General features: G+C 37.7%; 2 protein-coding genes and 1 non-coding gene across 3 annotated transcripts; 1 reads left to right on the top strand and 2 right to left on the bottom strand.

The window, feature by feature from the left end:
- The first annotated feature begins 1315 nt into the window (after nucleotides 1-1315).
- On the top strand, nucleotides 1316-4331 carry LOC119192194. Its single transcript, XM_037446029.1, has 3 exons — nucleotides 1316-1461; nucleotides 2361-2551; nucleotides 3295-4331. The coding sequence occupies exons 1-3, from the start codon at nucleotides 1351-1353 to the stop codon at nucleotides 3830-3832; spliced, it is 840 nt and encodes a 279-aa protein (XP_037301926.1). The 5' UTR covers nucleotides 1316-1350; the 3' UTR covers nucleotides 3833-4331.
- A 4542-nt stretch (nucleotides 4332-8873) lies between these two features.
- On the bottom strand, nucleotides 8874-8945 carry Trnaa-ugc. Its single transcript has one exon. It is a non-coding gene; the product is annotated as a tRNA-Ala (tRNA).
- Nucleotides 8946-9458: 513 nt separating this feature from the next.
- LOC115448827 (juvenile hormone epoxide hydrolase) lies at nucleotides 9459-20054 on the bottom strand. The gene is given in 9 exon segments (XM_030176406.2): nucleotides 9459-9714; nucleotides 12205-12439; nucleotides 12834-13012; nucleotides 13014-13036; nucleotides 13636-13782; nucleotides 14045-14209; nucleotides 14719-14949; nucleotides 17998-18180; nucleotides 19917-20054. Coding segments are annotated over 8 exon segments (1386 nt in total). The 5' UTR covers nucleotides 19917-20054; the 3' UTR covers nucleotides 9459-9491.
- Nucleotides 20055-20267: the final 213 nt, after the last annotated feature.

The raw sequence follows: 20267 nt of genomic DNA, 5'->3' as shown, positions 1-20267 counted from the left end.
TACGAAATATGACGGTATTGAGTTAGAGCGACTTGAAATCTGCAGAAAAACTACGTCATAATATCCAAAGATCCATTTCTTAATAGGTGACTTAGGGTATAAACACAAAACTTAAAAGTCTCTTCATACTTTTAAGTTTTGTGTTTGTTCGTTAAACATAAACTGACCGCTGTCGCTCTAACTCAATACCATCTAATTTGGTATAATACCACTTTTGTTTTCAACGTGCGATGTGGTACACCTATGCTTACGTTTGAAAAAGGACGCGCATGATGCTATAATCATAATTGTATTGCATGCGCGGTACAACCACTGCTCTGAAGTCCCTGGTCTCAATTCAAGCAATATGATATTAGATTTTACTGCTCTACCCTTAATCTGAGATTTTTGCCCGAATGGCGATTGGCTTGCTCAATACCACACCATGAGACAGAATACATACAGCGAAAATGTGTTTACCAGTTGCACCCCTGCCTAACTCTTCGTGGACAAATGCGTGAGTATACGCTCTATAACAATTAATAAAGAGCAATTCAAAAATAACTGAGCATTGTTCCCGTAAACAGTACATTAATAATTGCTCTAAATATAGCAGTTCCTGTGATAGCCACGTCCGCTGATAGCGCGTAATAAGAGCGGCTTCAACAATAGGTGTTTGTACTTTTATAGAACGGACCAAGGACTTGATGACGTAATGTCTAAGGTAAAGCTGGTGGTAGGATATTCTTTTATGCTTAGATAGAAAGCAGCCGACACGAATACAAAACACGACAAAATAGCCCACATCAGGTGTTTTAGTATCATCCTGGTCATTCAGTTTTGAACTAAACTATATATATCGACTAGCAAGATAATCGTTTCTGGTCAATCCATATTCTATGTGGACGCCATTTCACTTACAAACAGGTATAGTAGAGTTACTATGTTGTGTACCCCTATAAAAAACCGGACTAACTCGAGTTGAACTCCGCCACGTGGTTTTCGTACAAACTAGCTTATATCCAAATATTGTCGTTTAATGTCGGATTTATACGTACATCTTGCGTGTATCCGCGAATGGATAGGCAGAGGTTCAACCAGGACACCCACTTTTCGCCAAATGTGTTCCGTCCCATGATGTGATAGGAGGAGAGCCTATCACCATATGAGGCACAAATTCCAGACTAGGCGGGCACTGAGCAAAAAAACTGAGTTTCTCTTTATCTGACCCGGGATTCGAACCCGTGACCCATTGAAGCAGTACGAGCAAGATTTATATGATTTCGTTTAAATAATAAAGACAATATGCACATAGTTGTAAATACCTTCTGGTTAGTGACGTAGTTTCCTTCTCCAGGGTGTCCATCAGCCATGGCTTCAGACCAGGAGTCGTGTTCGGACGAGGAGCCCGACAGCGAGATGCTGAGCGATGATCTGTGTCTCCCAGACAGCGATGACGACCGGCAACCCAGGACTGTGCAGGTATTCACTTCTTTTCTATTGCAGTTATATGGCAAGACAATGGTGATGGTAAGCGATCATCTATAAGCATTAGCAACACCAAACAGAACTTTGAATTACAAAGTACTGCGTGGCATTCCAATGCGTGGTTCAACCTGAAAAATATTATGTTACGTTTCATAGTGCCCAATAATTATAGTGGCTACAATGTCCTTCAAACCGAAATATAACAGTGCCTGCACACTGTTGTTTGGCGATAGACATTGCGATGGTATGTACCAATACGGCATCTCGCATATGAGATCTTTACCACCAGAGAACGTACTTAACTCAACTACTCTAGCGGGTTTATAGTCAAGGAACGGCACAGAATAGCGAGTATTAAGAGTTTTAAATTAATTGTATTGCTTTGGTGTGAAAACTTTGCTTTGACATGAATTAAAATAAATATTGTGTGGTTTGGTTTCCTAATATTAATAATAGAAATACATAGCGGTCAGCTTACGAAGTCTTCTTTCTAAATCAAATGAAAATCTATATTGAACTTTTATAAATCTTAAGCAAACTATTACCTACGTGAGAAGTCTTCTTTAATAATCTCTTTTATTTTTGGAATAATAGTGATTAGACAGTGATATTACTGCACCTGATGGTAAACTGAAGTGGCGTCTAGATGGAGTATCTATATCAAATCGAGATGGCAGATATAATCATTATTCTCTAGTCGACAGTTGTTCGAAATTCTCACAACACACACATCACGCATTTACCCCGAAGGTGTATGCAGAGGCGCAACCAGGGCACCCACCTTTCGCCAAGTGTGTTCCGTCCCATGATATGATAGGAGGCGAGCCTATATGGGGCATAAATTCCAGACTCCAGGCTGATACTGAGCGTTTAAAATTCTCGACTTCCCCCAGACCCTGTCCGAGGACCTGCAGCCCCTGAACTCTTGCATCATCCGCGCACCTCGCAAGCTCTTCACGAACTGCCGCGAGCGCTGGCGGCAGCAGAACGTGTCGGGTGCGTTTGCTGAGCTCAGGAGACTGGTGCCGACCCACCCGCCTGACAAGAAGCTGTCCAAGAACGAGATATTGAGAATGGCTATTAGGTAGGTAAATCTCAAATTTCTATCTTTTCAGAACTGAATTTATTCCATACATTGTGAACTGTTTAAGGAATTTATTTATTTATTAAAGGAACAACTCACAAAACATACATTGACAAGATGTATGTTTTGATAAGACAGGGTAAAGGGGGGGGGGGGGGTAGATAATTGTAATTACAAAACCAGAAGGATTAACAACAGTAAACCATCCAAACGAGCGCGATAACTAACGCTAGCTTACTCTAGACTGTAATAGGTACTATTCTGTTCAGCATTATGTGGTAGTACATGCAATCAAGGCGGTGATATGGCTTTAAAGCTGTCATGAATTTTGCGTTTAAATGCTGTGAGTTTTTTGTAAAATAGGAATAAGTGGATTACTAGGAAAAGCAATGAAACGATAACTTTACAATCAGACGTATATTCGTTGACTGGCGCGACCGTAGGAGCCGTTGAACTTATTACAAAATTACCCTCAGTTTGTAATTATTAAAATAAAACACATAGCATCTGATACCTAGTTATTTTGTGGGAGTTAACGCATTGTGCTATGTTAACTGTAAAATCAATTTAATTCTCAAGTATTTCAGTCAATATTGACTAACAATATATATTTTTTATTAGTTAATATAGTTTATGCTATTGAAATATTATTATAGTCATAAATTATGATTGGTTTGTGTAGAGAAAAGTGAAATCAGAATGTGTTGTATTTATGGTAACGTGTCTTTTTCTTTCTTCCACAGGTACATAGGCCTTCTTTGCGAAGTCTTGGAGTGGCAAAAGACTCACGGCCTATCCATGAACAAGGAAAACTCCGCATCTCTCGCCATCAAATGCGAATCACCTCTCAGTCCTCAATCTCGACGACTGCTCCTGAAGCGGCCTTATTACGAAGACGAAGGTCCTAGAGCTAAGGTCTTCGACAGCGACCAGAGGTGTGGTAACGAAGAGAATGAGGAAACTATCTTCCGAAGATCCTGCCAGAGGACTTCGATCAGTACAAGGACAGAAATAATCTTCGGGAAGGACCATCTGAGAGTTTTTAAGAATCAGTACTACTTTCCTTCTAGATGGAGGCAGAATATGCCGTTCAGGAATATTGCTGATAGGAATGGTAATAATTTGTTGATGATAGCTCCCGCACAGAATGGTAAAGATGATGGTAAGAATGGTCAAAAGACAAGGACAAGGACGATGGTAAATAAAGCGATGGTGAATTTAATGTTGGTGACATTTATTAATTTTGGAATCGTTTGTTTATCCCAATTGAACAAGTTTTAGAACTTGTTAAGAAGGACGTTTATCGCGTATCCATAATACATGGATTATTTTACCAAATTCCATAAAATCAAAGCGAGTTTCCCATTTAAGGAATTTAGGCACTGGGTTTTGAATAACTGCAGTTTTAAAACACTTTTATTGTATTCAGGTTTAGATTTTAAAGCCAGTATAGTTACTGACCATAATAGTTTAGCTCACTGGACGAGCGCGGTGCTATCATTCAGAGCATCTTGCATTCAGCATGTAAAATATTGAGAAAATATTGAGTGGTGATAATTGGTTAGGCGATAAAAGAGGCACTATAAGTAGGTGGGACATTGAATTGAACCTTAACTCATTCATTAAAGAAGATCCGTGGTTTTATCAACTGTATATTCGTATGAGTTGTAATTGTTATTATTTAAGCTAAGATGTATAAAGGCTATTTCAGTTTCCGAGTAAAAATATGTTTCTATTCGAGCGCGGCAAAGTGATCCCATTGCACCCTATGGTAAGTGGAGTGGGGTCCAATAGAATATCGACTAACGAGAGATGATTACCCCGCGACAGTCGACGTAATCATGCCGGCCTGTTGGAACCGGATATACACAGACTAATACCGGAACTCGACACACTTACGTGGGTCACTATGGTGGGTTTTAACACCTTGTGTAAGGTGGTCGTTATCCAGGCAGATATAAAATATATGTTATCACCAACAATTGAATTAATTGATCTTGTATTGAATTATACTTGGAGTAATCCATAATGTTTTGTTGTTTTTGTGATGTATGTTTAATGTAAGCCGAAGTAGTTTTATCGATCTCAACCCTGTAAGTATGTAACCAAAGATTTGCTGTTGTATTTGTGACGTTATTTTCATTAAAACATATGAGAATGTGCGTCTTTTATTTTATTATTGGATGTTAACTAATAACTCTTGCCAGCTTGGTTTCGTCTGTTCAAAAATCATATTTTAGAGATTTTAATTTCGAAATGACATTACCAAATATATTTATTGTGTACTAAAGAAACGCTCGAAGCACCAGAGATCAATTTAGAGGAGTTAACATTTATAAACAAAAATATTTATGTTGCGATAACTTTTTACCTAAACTTGGTAAAGAGTAAGATGGTATAATAATCGAATTAGAATCTTTGTTTCGAAAAATACCAAGCCTGACCAGAAAAATAAAAACCTTGCCATTTTGTGGTAAAGTATGAACTTAACTGCTTATACTGATAATGTTAACTTTAAAATGAAAAGCCAAAAGTAGCCTAGTCATTGTAGGTTTTTATTTACCTTGGGTCATTTTATATTCTAAACCAAATTAAATAAAAAAATTAAAGTACATTTCTTAAAATCGGAATCACGTATCACTTTTCAATCGTTCCTATTTTTTAGGTTTGGATAAATATTAATTTTAAAAATGCTTTAGGTCGGACGCGTCATACGACTTGTAGTTGTGACTGGGAAAATCGAAAGCAAAATCTAAAACAACACGGGAATCAAAACAGCTACCTCGCAATTCACTAAGTAACAAAGCTTGCGGTAAATTGAAAACGCTTTGTCATGAAATATTAGTCTACGATCTTGCGTTCCTTTCTAATGCTTTGGTTGGTACACTTCTCTCTTTCTAAAGGGGCGTGGCTACACTAAGGGCAGACCCTACCTCCTATACAATATTTAGCAGTTGTCATTTTGTAGTCTGGAATTTCGCTATTGCGAAACTCACTTCACATGTTATTTTTTGTAACATGGTGTAGGTATACTAATAGGAAATATAGTGTAGTTCAGATACCTTACTATACATCTGTTTGTTTTTCTTTAATACTTTTTTTTGCTGAAACGTCGGGAGAAACTTGTAATATAAAATCTGCAAAATAGTTTTATGTCAAATGTCAATGGATGATGTTTGTTCACGGTGGTGGACCAATATGTGGTCTCATTTATTAACGCAATGTCAAAATGATTCCATAGAATGACAAGAATGCCTCTGTGGGCATATATAGTACCTAAAAATTTGAATAACAAATACTATAATGTAATATTTGGGGTTTCTGTTCACTATCAGTCCATAGCCCGCTCTCACATCATGGGACGCAATACACAAGAGAAAAGAGAGTGCCCTGATAACACCTCTGCCTACCCTTTCAAAGAAAATGCGTGTGGTATGTGTGTGTACTATGCTCATCATGATGAGACTTTATATCTGATCTCAAAAGTGATAAGTGTTTTCAACCGAAATAATAGTGTTTGAATTCTCTTATTTGGCGAAGGAAAATAATTTCGGAAACGGTTATGCTTCAGTTATGTTGAAATAATTGTCATTACGAGATTACTGCCATATAAATAATCGGAAGTAGGTATTTGGTTTCATGCTGACAGTGAGATTGTAGGAAGCAGCGAAATACATTCCGGTTAGCAAACCCCCACTTATGTCCTTAAAATGTACAACAATTTGCAATAGGGGACCGGCCTATGCTTGATTTTGTACATTATTCTATATTTAACGGTTAATAATACGAAAAGAAGCACTGCTGTGAAAACTGCATACAAATTGGTTAAAAAATGAGCGAGTAATTCATATTTAAAATATTGTAATGTGCAGAAGTGGGCGCGATGTGGGGATATCGTTTCATCTCGTTCTTTCGCACACGTCTTAATTCCCGATGACTATATAATCACGCTATGACCAATAGGAGCGGAGCAGTAATGGCTTATCTCAGGAACTATCGTTTCGAACTGAATTTTTTTTTTTGTGTTGGATAGCTCTTTGTTGTTGGAGTGCTATAGGCTATATATCATCACGCTATGACCAATAGGAGCGGAGCAGTAATGAAACATATTGCAAAACCATGCCTTTCACCATATCTGGCGCAAATTTCTGACTCCAGGCTTATACTGAATAGGAAAATTCAATACCACATTACCCGACCTGGGTATCGAATCCAAGCCATCAACACTGCACACGTACTGACATACAGCTACGCTATCGAGACAGTCAAGAATTTCCGCCATTCACAATTTATATTTTAGAAATTTAAGTATAATATTGTTTATTTAGTAAGGCTAAAATGATCTCACCAGTATAAAACTATTTCAAATATCATAAATTGCACCCTCTAATCCGCAAATCAAGTACTTCTCACGTTTAATTGTATAATTATTTTATGAGCCCACGCTCCCCTCGTGTTAGGGCGGCTGGTGGTGTGCCGATAGCCGAGAGCTCGATGTTTCGGCTCAATGGATGGGAGATTGGGGAAGAGCGCGGAAGCGATATAACGTACAGTATGTGATTTTATACGACTCAGAGTCACGTTTTAAAGGAAGGATGAAAAAATAGTTATTTAATGAGCAAAATTAAAACAGAGGATAAATTATTGACTTCTCCTTTAAAATATCTTTGACGTTGTAGAAAACACTTAAGAAAGTCAACCGCCATAGCTTTCATGAAAACTCAGAATTTGTAGACACATCACGACATTAGCTAGGGGTAAGCAGAGTTGCACCAAGAGCAACCACTTTTCGCCATGCGTGTTCCTTCCCATTATATGATAGGGGGCGAGCCTACCGCCATATCGGGCACAAATTCCAGACTCCAAGCTGAAACTGAACAGTAAAAAAATGATTTTTTTAAACACAGGATACGAACCCGGGGTCTCAAAGCGATGGTCGAACTGCGCGATACAAAAACGCTAATAAGGTAGGTATATAAATATCCTATAACTTTTTATAAGCGTGTACTTCTCATACATATAAAATTATTGAGATATAATACGACAAAGAGGTCTAAGATAATTATAATATAGCGGATATTGGAATGATGCTTATACAAAAAAAATTGCGCTTATGTGATGGTAACTCAATCTACTGTGAAATAGCAAAACATCATATTAAAATACTTCATATTTTTCCTTGTCAAGATTTGCACGTCTCTAGTGCGAATATTAGCATATTATCCGTAAATATATTCTTTTTGTATTCATATTTAAGGACGTAACATTTTGTCATACGAACATTTCAAATAAGACAGCGACTTATTAAGTACCAATTGGTAATTAATTATATAGTTTAATATTTTTGTATTACGATACTGTTTTCTAAAACTAATATAAATTCGCTTACCAAACAATCACAACTTCGCATGTGCAAACCCATGATTTTGAGATTAAGTCAAATTCAATCTGAATCAGGGTGTGATACAATAACTTTCTCCCGCGGGAAGGGAACGGCACGCGACCGACCCGCGTCCATGGCTTATCGACACCAACCAGTTATTTGTCTATTGCACTTTTATTTGAGTCGGCGCTAATATTTGGGGTAAGTGATACCCTAATGGTAACACAATTTGTTATAATTTTAATATTTATTAGTTTTATCGACACACGCCATATTGCTTTTAGCCGCCAGCTCACATAATTCAAAAATGGAACACAGATTTTATATTGTTTCTTGTTTTTTGTTTCACAATAATAAGCAAAGGAAGCAACGAATATACATCCTCATTATTGTACAGTAGACTACTATAATACATATTATATTCATTTAAATTAAACAATGATGACTGTGATTATGTCAATTTTACGGAGCTAATGCCAATATTCTTTTCAGCATAGATTTCGTGCTATTTGAGGTAGATAAAATTTTAAAATATTGTATATTTTTTCTTTGCATGTAATAATATTAGCCTTGTATTTTATACTGTCCCACTGTTGGGGACGGGCCTCCTCTACTACTGAGGAAGATTAGTTCTTAGTCCAACATGCTGGCCCAGTGTGGGTTGGCAGACATCCCATACTTTCAAAATTTATTTATGGAGAATTCTAAGGTATGTAGTTTTCATCACGATGTTTTCCTTCACGGTTAAAGCGAACGATAATTCATAAACAATAAACAATCGATACGATTTTCTTTAAACATATTAAGTATATTCTATTTAGTTAAATTTGCTGGACTATGGCTCTTGTAAGGAAACTAAACTGAGGTTGATGCACTTAAAACGTGAAGTAAAATTAAAACAGTCATTTAAAGACTTAAAATTCTAAATAGTTCGAATTTTGCAGATGCCGGGGATAGAACCCGGGGCCTTTCACATGCAAAGCGAACGCTCTACCACTGAGCTACATCCCCTATGTATACCCTAGACATAAATTCTAATGGTAGAAGTGTACTGGATATCATTTTTACTGAACTGATTAGTAGCCAACAAAAACATAGTGTAACGGCCGTCAGCAACCAGCTAGAGGCTCATAATCCTAATAACCAAGAATCTATGATTCAAGATCCTTAAACAGTGGCACCATAATACGTCTTTAGTATCCCAAACTAAATCTTAGAGAGTTTGAAAGTTAATTGACTTTAATATTATTAAAACTTAAGCGAGACTCATTTAATTAGTCGAAAGCAACACGGTTTTACTTACGTGCTATGTCGTCGGAATCGCCGACCAATATCAACCTATTAAGTAGGTCATCCTCAGGGGCGAGTGCTATGAGGAGGAACTGGTCGGCGATTTCAACTACATAGTACGTGAGAAAAACCATGTTACTTTCGACTTAATTGACTTTATTCCACAACTCGACGTCAACCTCGAAATTGATGCAAGGGAAGGAAATATGAATTGATTGTTAATAAAAATGAGGATTATAGTAATCATAATTTATGTCATTAGTAAAATTAGAATTCAGTCTTAGCACTCTTCAGGTTCCTGAATTCCTGGATAGCTGTCAACACGTCTTCAGCGAAGAGTTTCGGCAGCTCGAAGGCGAGGAAGTGTCCACCGTCGTCTACCGCACGCTCTCCCACCAGGTTCGGGAACTTCATCTTGAGCATGAGAGGCGGCAAGTACGCTATCTCGTTCTTCGCTTGGATTACCCATGTTGGCACTGGAGTTGGGATCCTGGAATTCAGCAGGAGTTATATTAGCCTAGTTCAATCAGGTATAGGAAATTTCATATAGCGACAGCCAGTTAAAGGAACGGAATATGGAGGCGAAAGTCTAATGTTCAAAATGCAAATAAATTATTTATGCTTTGTTAATTATCTTTATGTGTTTGTGACGTCTGTCACACATGGCCAGTGTGGTCTTATAAGGTCCAAATTCTATCAGTTGCAGAAAATCTCATGACTAGTAGTGGAACAGAGAATAATCCAAGAATAGGCATGATGATAGTAAATAAAAATCCCTTAAGTTTTGTATCTGTTTAATGAAACCTAAATAGGGGATTACAAAACTCGTATTTATTTTTTTATTATGAACGAGATTAATAATTATTTTGATAAAATAAAATTACAAAATAATGCAATCCGCCATGACATTCTGAATGCCAATCGGAGCAAATGACGTCACGTTCGAGTAAACATATGATTACTCATTACCTATAGATATATACCACGATTTGTTTCGTTTGCAGCACTGGTTAACTCTTATTATAATTAAGTACGATTAAAGTTTGTTTACAACGACAAGTTTGTTTTGTGTGTGTTGTAAAATTAAAAGTAAATTAACGTGAATCACGATAAAAAGATTTACAAAAGCAAACATCGCAAATTTGCCTAGAATCGACTTATTGATGCTTGGAAAGTTTTTAACTTCAAACAAAGATTTTAGTAAATGCTTACGTTAAAGTGATCTTCACAAAACTAAAGCTGAATGCTGGGCAATATTCCTTTTAAATCACCTTGTGATCGTGTTGTTTTATTGTATGGAACGAAAATAAATAACTTGTTAGGTGTTTTTATTGATGTGTTAATACATTGAGGGACCGCACATTACCTGTACGTTTTGGAATTAATTTTTCTTCTCACTAAATAACTAAATTGTGTTAAAAATGTATAGTGTTTACACCTCGACTACTCGAACGTGACGTCAAAGGAAACGCCATGACACTTTAATGCGTTTTAGCGCGAATTTTAAACTTATAAAATAAAATGCTTTTTTTTGTTATACTAAAATCTTTATTTTTTGCAAAAATATGATATTCGTTGTAATCTTCTTCTATACTTATAATAAATCTGTAGAGAGGTCAATTCTGTACATGAAATATATTTCCAAAATAACTATCAGGGGGTGATTAGGGATCGATACTGATGCCAAAAATGCAATTTGTAAATTGTTTGTCTGTCTGTCTGTCTGTCTGTCTGTCTGTCTGTCTGTATAACCGTTATAGAAACAAAACTACTCGACGGATTTTTAAACGAAACTTTGGGTACAATTATTTGTCATACTCCTGTGCTGGTTATAGTATACTTTTCATCACGCTACAATTAATAGGAGCAGAGCAGTGAAGGGAAATGTTGGGAAAACGGGAGAAGTTACTCCATTTTTAAGCTTCCGTCGCGTGTGCAACCTTAATGGTTAAAGCTACACAGAAATCATGTATGACGGAAATGTTCTCCTTAAAATTATGTAAAAATATCCCACGACAGCATATGTCTATCTTTTATGGTTGACTCACAATAACACGTGTAACTCCCGATAGCTTAGCAGTTCGAAGCTTTCTCATTATATTTGTCTACTCTTACGTTTATAACACTCTCAGTCATCCCTAATTAAAACAGTTACCATTATTAAATATTCCATAAAAAAGAATCACAGAAATCGGTATAGAAACACCAAAGTTATACATGAAATACGCTAATAATAAGCCATCATGCGTGAATACTAAATCATGCTATAAGGATTATTTTTGTATATATATATATAAGGTCGCGAACGCACAGGCAGGCGGCTTGCTTGGCACCTAGAGGCTAGCGAATCACTTAGCGAGTAGCTTCGTAAAACAAACATTCTCGAACGTTCGCGACCGGCTCCATTTTGAAGCCCGAAATCCACGCGGGCGAAGCTGCGAGCGGAAGCTAGTTAATAAATATTTCCGAATATTATAAAATAGGTTTTAAAAATCTGTCATCATGCCTATTGTTAATGATTACTCAAAATTACCGAGGACTGGAGGAGGCGTAGTAGTACTGCATGCGTGATACGATAGCGTTCTGAGGTCCTGGGTTCGAATCCCGGGTCGAGCAAAGTGATATTTGAGATTTTCTGCTCAGTATCAGCCCGGTGTCTGAATTTTGTGCCCGATATGGCGATAGACTCGTCTCCTATCAGAACATGAGACGGAACACACTTGGCGAAAGTGGGTGCCCTGATTGCGCCTTTGCATACTCCTTCGGGGATAAATGCGTGATGTTGTGTATGTGTGCACGCAATTGGTATGATTCACTAGCATAACATGGTCTCACACTACTATCTGGTGTTGGAAATAAACAAACCTGCTAAACCTGCTCACATAGCTTCTGCATACACGAGGCCATCTATACTCCAAAGTAATCTTAAAACTAAAGACCTTGAAAGAAATAAGAGTTCCTCAATAAATATGCAACTCACTCATCTAACTGCAAAGCAAAGTGCTTAGAGTTCAAGGTTTCAGAGTACAGCCTCATGGAGGTTGTAATCGATTTAGTAGTCCAGTAGAACATCAGATTATCCAGGAGCTGGTCTTTAGTCCATCTAAAACCGAGGTTGCCGTCCTCTTTGGAGCGGAAGTCTTTGTTGGTCCAAGTGGAGAACTTCTCCAGGATGTAGGCGAGTAGACCAGTTGGCGAGTCTGTTAAAGCGATACCTGGAAAGTAAAATCACTGTTATAAATTGTTATTTGATCACCAGATGTCGATACCAATATGGTGAGTAAAATTTTCGAAGACTTAAAATATTACTCGTCGGTCTAGTATTCGAAATTTCGTCTTAGCGGGTTATGTAATGTCAGGAACAATATTACCTCGGAGATTTAATTAATAAGCACACTGTGGCTTTGGACTGCGCTTGACATTCTGATAGTCTATTGGACAAGTTATCATGACATGCCACTACTACAGATTGGTTTTCATAAAGATTTCCAGATGGTTCTATCAAAAGCTTTTTGCATCCAGCGGATATCCGTGACATTCATAAAGTCAGTCTACCCTCGCATACCGAAAAGATGTCACTTAATAAACCATTAAAATCTTTAAACTTACCGACTGTGTCAGGTTTGGTGGATTGAATATGCATGTACCCTGTCTCCTCAAGAAGGTAAGCATACATAGACCCCAGGGGATACATTCTGTCTGCGTATTTAGATTCGACGATCAGTGAAGGAAATACGGAGCCCAGGAGTTCCAAGAATGTTACTGTAGAGCTCATAATGAAGGTAATCGTTGGCGTGGAAGCCCAGGACTTCCTGCAATGAGACGTAAAGATTATACAGTGAAATTATTGGCTTTCTTAAGGTGATAGATATTCCATATTCTTGGTATTTCGTATCCTTATTATTGTGGATCTAAAGTCGGTGATGCCATAATCAACGGTCCCTCTTGATCTACTGCGTTGTTATGGTAATCCCCGCAAAAATACTCCTGTCGAATTTGTTGTTATTTAGAAATTTTCGATATTCTTAATAAGCTAAGTTACAATCTCACTGGTTTCAACAGCTACAACTGATGCAAATAATATTATTTTGATTAGACATTTAAATTAAGCTTCAATAATTTTGATTTCTATCACGTCCCTTAAGTTGTTTGATCTCTCTTCTTGAAGTATTAAATTAGTAGAAAGAATGAAGTCCACACCAAGAATACCTCAATGAAGATAAAATATTTGAAATTATTTGTACTCTAAACAGGCACTTACTCTTTAAAAAACAAATTCAAATAACTTAAAAAATACGAATAGTTCATTAAGGTTAATTGGAAGTACAAATGACTGTTAAAGTATGTAAACTCCACTTTTAGTTTCAGCTTCATGCCATGAAATAGTTTTGAAGGATTTATCTAGAGTTACCTGAGGGAAGATAGTGGCCATGATGCTTCCAATGGCGGAACCCCAGTCGCCCCCTTGCACGTAATACCGCTTGAATCCAAGACGCTGCATAAGGTTTCTGCAGACTACGGCAATCTGAGCAGCCCCAAGACCTGGGCGTACAGCTGCCTGTAAAATATATTAATTGAGATGAACTTTTTCATATTGGTTAAAATAGTAGACAATAATGCATGAGTTTCTTTTCCTTTCATCAACATTCGGCCAAGACCTTTCTTCTCCAACTACCTATTTGAAAATTTAAGGTTCTGGGCATATTGATGTACTGACGCGGTGTTTACCATCAGAATAATGTTCTACTCGTCTAATACTCGCACAAAAAGCGACAAAAAATCTTTTTAAGATGGTATAATAAAAAAAAATATAATCCCACATCAGAGAATCCGTATCCAGGTAGACTGGGCACGATGAGTTCCAAGGCGAAGTTCCTGTCCTTGCTGACGGCGGTGAGGATTGGTATCGCCTCGTAGAACTCGCGCACGGAGCCGGGCCAGCCGTGGAGCAGAAGCACGGGCACCGTCTCTACTCCCGCTGGCACCTGGAGTGAATATCACACCATATATGTATATCACTAATTTTACGTTACATACTGGTGGTAGGTCTCTCATATGTGAGAGTCCGCCTGGGTAGGTACCACCGCAATATCTATTTCTGCCGCCAGGTAGCAGTGTGTAGTCACTGTTGTGTTCCGGTTTGAAGGACATTGTAGCCAGTGTAACTATTGGACATAATGAGACTTAACATCTCACGTCTCAGGATGGCGAGTTCAGTGGATTGCCAAACAATACTGTGTAGTTCAAGATGTTGGATGGTATTTTTACTGCTTATGGGCGACCATATCGCTTCCCACCAGGCGAACGGCGAGCTCGTCTCGTCATTCAAAGCAATAAAAAAACTTAGCTATAAAATATATCGGCACAATTGTTAATTTATGGCACTTTTGTAATTCAACACCATTTCAATAATGTCTTATTTATCTAAGAGAAATAAGCAATTGGTACTGCAAAAAGCCAAAAGTAATATTAATCATAATTATCCATCACCTACCTCAGGTTTAATCCTCATGAAGTGAATGTCGAGTCCTTGGATGTTGGTTTTGAAGTGCGGGTACTTGTTGAGGAACTTTTCCCTCTCCGCAAACGGGTACTCCTCTGCCCAGTACTTAGTCCAAGCTTCTATCTGGTTTGAGTTGAACCCGTATTCGAAGCCGACACCTTCCAAAGGAGGCGTCAGTGGACGACGCCTTTTATTGAGACGGTCTTTTAGTTCTTTCACCATCTAGATATAAAAAGATTTCTTAGAGATATACATGCAAGTAATAGTGACATTTATTCTTTACTAGCTTTTGCCCGCGGCTCCGCCCGCGTTATAAAGTTTTTTAGACTAAAGTTTTCCGTTATAAAAGTAGTAGTTTCCCGGGAGCCTATGTTCTTCCCGGGGTCTCAAACTGTCTCCATACTAAATTTCATCTTAACATGTTGGGTAGTTTTTGAGTTTAACACGTTCAGGCAGACAGATGCAGCGGGGAACTTTGTTTTATAATATATTTTTAGAACTTTTAAGTGAAACAATCCCGTCATACATCACTGATTGGCATAACTTTAACCGTTTACGCAGCGCAGGCAACGGAAGCGCTCAAAACTCATAATTTTCCCCGTTTAAGCAACATGTTTCATTACTGCTCCGCTCCTATTGGTCATAGCGTGATGATATATAACTTTGAGCACTCCACAACAAAGGACTATTCAACACAAAATATTTTTTCAGTTCGAATCGGTAGTTCCTGAGATTAGCCATTACTGCTCCGCTCCTACTGAATATAGCGTGATGATATATAGCCTATAGCACTCCACGAACAAAGGGCTATCCAACGCAAAAAGAATTTTTCAGTTTGGACCGGTAGTTCCTGAGATTAGCCATTACTGCTCCGCTCCTATTGGGTATAGCGTGATGATATATAACCTATAGCACTCCACGAACAAAGAGCTATCCAACGCAAAAAGAATTTTTCAGTTTGGACCGGTAGTTCCTGAGATTAGCCATTACTGCCCCGCTCCTATTGGGTATAGCGTGATGATATATAGCCTATAGCACTCCACGAACAAAGGGCTATCCAACGCAAAAATAATTTTTCTGTTTGGACCGGTAGTTCCTGAGATTAGCCATTACTGCCCCGCTCCTATTGGGTATAGCGTGATGATATATAGCCTATAGCACTCCACGAACAAAGGGCTATCCAACGCAAAAGAATTTTTCAGTTTGGACCGGTAGTTCCTGAGATTAGCCATTACTGCCCCGCTCCTATTGGGTATAGCGTGATGATATATAGCCTATAGCACTCCACGAACAAAGGGCTATCCAACGCAAAAAGAATTTTTCAGTTTGGACCGGTAGTTCCTGAGATTAGCCATTACTGCCCCGCTCCTATTGGGTATAGCGTGATGATATATAACCTATAGCACTCCACGAACAAAGGGCTATCCAACGCAAAAAGAATTTTTCAGTTTGGACCGGTAGTTCCTGAGATTAGCCATTACTGCCCCGCTCCTATTGGGTATAGCGTGATGATATATAGCCTATAGCACTCCACGAACAAAGGGCTATCCAACGTAAAAGAATTTTTCGGTTTGGACCGGTAGTTCCTGAGATTAGCGCGTTCAAACAAACAAACAAACAAACTCTTCAGCTTTATATAATAGTATAGATTCCAAACTAGCCTAGAACAATCGTGCAACACTCAGACCAGAGGCTCTAATATAAGCTATCAAAATCAAACCGTATTACAATCTGTTATGGTTTACAATATAGTTGCCGCTGTTGCCGTATGGCAGTAATGTTCATTTGATGTATCACCAAGGAACTGGATAAGAAGACTAGCTTATACTCATTTACTATCACGTATTTTCTAGAAACCAATTGGTTCTGGCAAACATTTATTAAGTTGAAGTTATAAAAATTTCCAGTTGTCTCGTCAAGTGTTGATGAATCCATCTATTGGAATGTAGACAAAAAACGTGTGAAACCAAACTTCATGCAAGTCTGTCAAATTTACTTCTTCTTTGTAACTGTCTCTTTCATCATAACTAGCAAGTATTGCTCATCGTATTTTATTTATTACATCACCATCATTATTTTTTATTTATCAGATATGTAAAATAATGATTAATAGCTAATTAATCTATAAGATAATAAATATTGACTGTTCCAGTTACTACACGAGGTATAGTATTGGTAAGCAAAAAAAATACTTTATCACGTAGGCGAACAAAGTTGCACGTTATGATACGTCAAAACAATGTATACGAATAATTATTATTATTTATAAATAATAATTTTAACTACTTATATAACTATGGACATTTTTAATTAGCCTGTTACATACATTTGTATGATTCAAACAGCGTCAACTATTGGAAGTTGTTTTGAGACATTTTGTAATACCAACACGAGAACGGCAAATCCACACGACAAACAGACATTATTATTAGACTTTCCGTGGATGATAAAGCGTTGGTAGCGCGTTCGTGTCGTTTTTTGTGTTTCTTGGTTAGGTCTTGAAGCCGGGCATTATCATGTGTGGTTATATCATCAAAGATAGATTTTCGCCAGACGGCGCGATCTTCACCTTCCTACTAGTTGCTCCAAGGTTTTATCTTATGTTACTTCTTACTCTTGCTGACATTATTAATGTTAAAGGATTAAATTAATTGAAATTGAAATTGTGGTGTTAATAATATATTACTTTATTGAAAGTATTTGTATGTGTGCCGTTGCTGTAGCTAAACGTGATATGTCTACTCTCATAATGAAACATTTGCACGCCTATAATATACTATGTATGCTCATTACTCATAATTCTTTACAAATAAAATATCTTTATTGTAAAAATATTTATTATAAGTAAATGCAGAAACAGTGGAATGGATTTAGATTGATTTAGAATGAATCTGACATGACCGGAGGGAGGTCAAGCGTAGGACCAACGACTTTACGTGCTTTTCGAGGCACGGAGGAGTCATACTGCTACCTTCTTGAATCGGAGCTACGACTGAGTGTGTGTTAAAGATAGAAAACCCAGTCACGATTATTTTGGCTGACCCGGGTTTTGAACCGGGACCAAAGGGCGGTAGTTGTATTCGTACTGTGTACAATTATAACTACGCCGCTGAGGCAGTCAAAATTATGTAAGTACAGTTACTGTATCGATGCTTAATATCTAAGCAATTAATATACCGTTAATGAAACTTTAGTACACAATGTAGCAGTGCCAAAATGCTAAAAATATACATAATTATAAATTATGATAATAAAATTACTGCCACTCACAGCATCACTGAAGCTGATTCTGAAAGGTCTCACGCTGGTGTCCTGTTTGCTTTTCAGGCTCTGGGGGCCCCACCACTCGTTCAGATCGAAGTCAGGGACGGGGGGTGGACTCTTGAAGAATAGAAAGTACAGCGGTATGCCGATTACCAGCACTGGGATGAGGATTAGTAAAAGACGCGCCATCTGAAAAAAATAAAATATCAAGAAACATTATTTATTGTTTTACTAGCTGACCCGACGGACGATGTCCTGCCAACTATGAATTTACAGCACACATTCTTACAATCGCTGAAATTACCTTTACTTAAATTTTCTAACGTTCCGCTCAACTTCCTTAATTGTTTCTTTCATAAGATCCTTCTCCTGACTATAACAAACACAACAAAAAAAAATTGTGATATCGGTCCAGCCGTTCACACGTGATGGCGTGACCAAGGGAAATAGGGATCATATATATATATATATATATATATATATATATATATATATATATATATATATATATAGATTATTGCTTTGAATGACGAGACGAGCTTGCCGTTCACTTCATGATAAGCGATACGATCACCCATGAACAGTAAAAACACTATCCAATACCCTGAATAAAACAAATGGTATTCCACTGCGCTCGCCATCCTAAGATACGACATGCAAGTCTTATTATGTCCAGTTACACTGGCTACAATGTTCTTCAAACCAGAACATAACGGTGACCACACCTGCTGCTTAGCGGCAGAAATAGACAGTGCAACATCTACCTGCCAAAAGACTGTCGCATTTTAGATAACAAGTGTCACATAGACATAGCTTTGTTTATAAATAAGTAACGAAAGGCCTTGACTGTGATTTTGAGCCAAGGTTAAAGAACCATGATGACTGGCATAAATTGATGTTTTTTCCACATCTGACATTTTGTATTAAACCGTATTGCCGTGACCTTAAGACCCAAAATTCTGTACAGAGGAACACTAGAAACGACTATTGTTATAATGTTACGTCCGCCTGTGATCCACTCGCGTGTGCAAATAAATTGATGTATTCACAAGTCGAAGATAAAATTATACGTTCTACCTTAAGCAAAATTAGATCTTACTCGAATTCGAATAGATGCCTTATTCTCTTTACCTGGGGTTTTTCTGGCTCAATATCAACAAGGTCTTATCAATACGGATTAATAAAAAGACAAGGAAGACCGTAGGTTGTGAACTCAACATCTCCTTGAATAAACTAAGGAGGGTTTTAAAGTAAATAGTGGTAATATATTCTTTTGTAATCCTTAATCACTTTGCTTTGTAATTGATAGAGCGCAAACTGCTGCTTAACGACAGATTGCAACTTATACAAATGCAGCAATGCTTATCATATTTTTGATAGCCAAAGGTGTGGATTCCTTGATAAATAATCTATTACAAACACCTAAATCATATCCCAGTGCATCCGCACTATCGACCTTAGAAGTGCCGAGGCACTTTAGATCTCCAAAACTTCTGGATAATGTTACAGGATCATATTTCGCGAAAACTTTAAAGAATGCTGCAACATAATGTTTTCTACAAATCTAAGCACCTGAAGGTCACCGAGAATACTAAAAGGAACTAGGAACTAAGGTACTCTAAGGGCGTTATTAAATTAATCAACTTGAGGAAGAAGCCAATCCGAGATTAACAGAAACACCTCAAATATTTCAAATGGAATGACAATCAATCCAAAACCCCGAAAACAAAATTCATACAGCGGTAATGTCCAACCAGCTCCAAACACCAACCGTTCAAGAGGTAGCGACCGGCCAGGTGTAACAACTACCTGGAGATATTCGCCTTGATTGGAGGAACACAGTCATTCGTTGACTATTGAAAGGCCAAGTTATTCAATGGCATATCTATAGAGTTCTACCATCAATTAATTACAAAAATTCTTACCGTGTTTTCTGCTTCGAATGTCCGGCTTCCAAAATCACCAAACCTTACTAATTGATAAGTTTTAATCAGTTATCGATATGTTATCACTACGTGCTGCGCGCTCAGTGGTCGCCCGCACACTGCAACCACGAAATCATACTCGGGATTATTTCAAATTACAAGATAACACAGTGGCACCAGATATCAACAGGCACCGGTGAGCAACGATCTTTTTCAATCAAAAACAGGAGCAGGAAACCGTTTGTAAATTATCAGCCATAGTCCTTCCTCTTATCCAGGAACATTAAGTATAATCCGTAGTGTTTTTTAAAATGGCCGATCAAAACTGGCCGTAGTGTGTGTTTTCACAAA

The sequence above is a fragment of the Manduca sexta genome, unplaced genomic scaffold, assembly GCF_014839805.1.
Source record: "Manduca sexta isolate Smith_Timp_Sample1 unplaced genomic scaffold, JHU_Msex_v1.0 HiC_scaffold_2471, whole genome shotgun sequence".
Classification (NCBI taxonomy): Eukaryota; Metazoa; Arthropoda; class Insecta; order Lepidoptera; family Sphingidae; genus Manduca; species Manduca sexta.
This window is presented reverse-complemented; position numbering and strand designations above follow the sequence as displayed.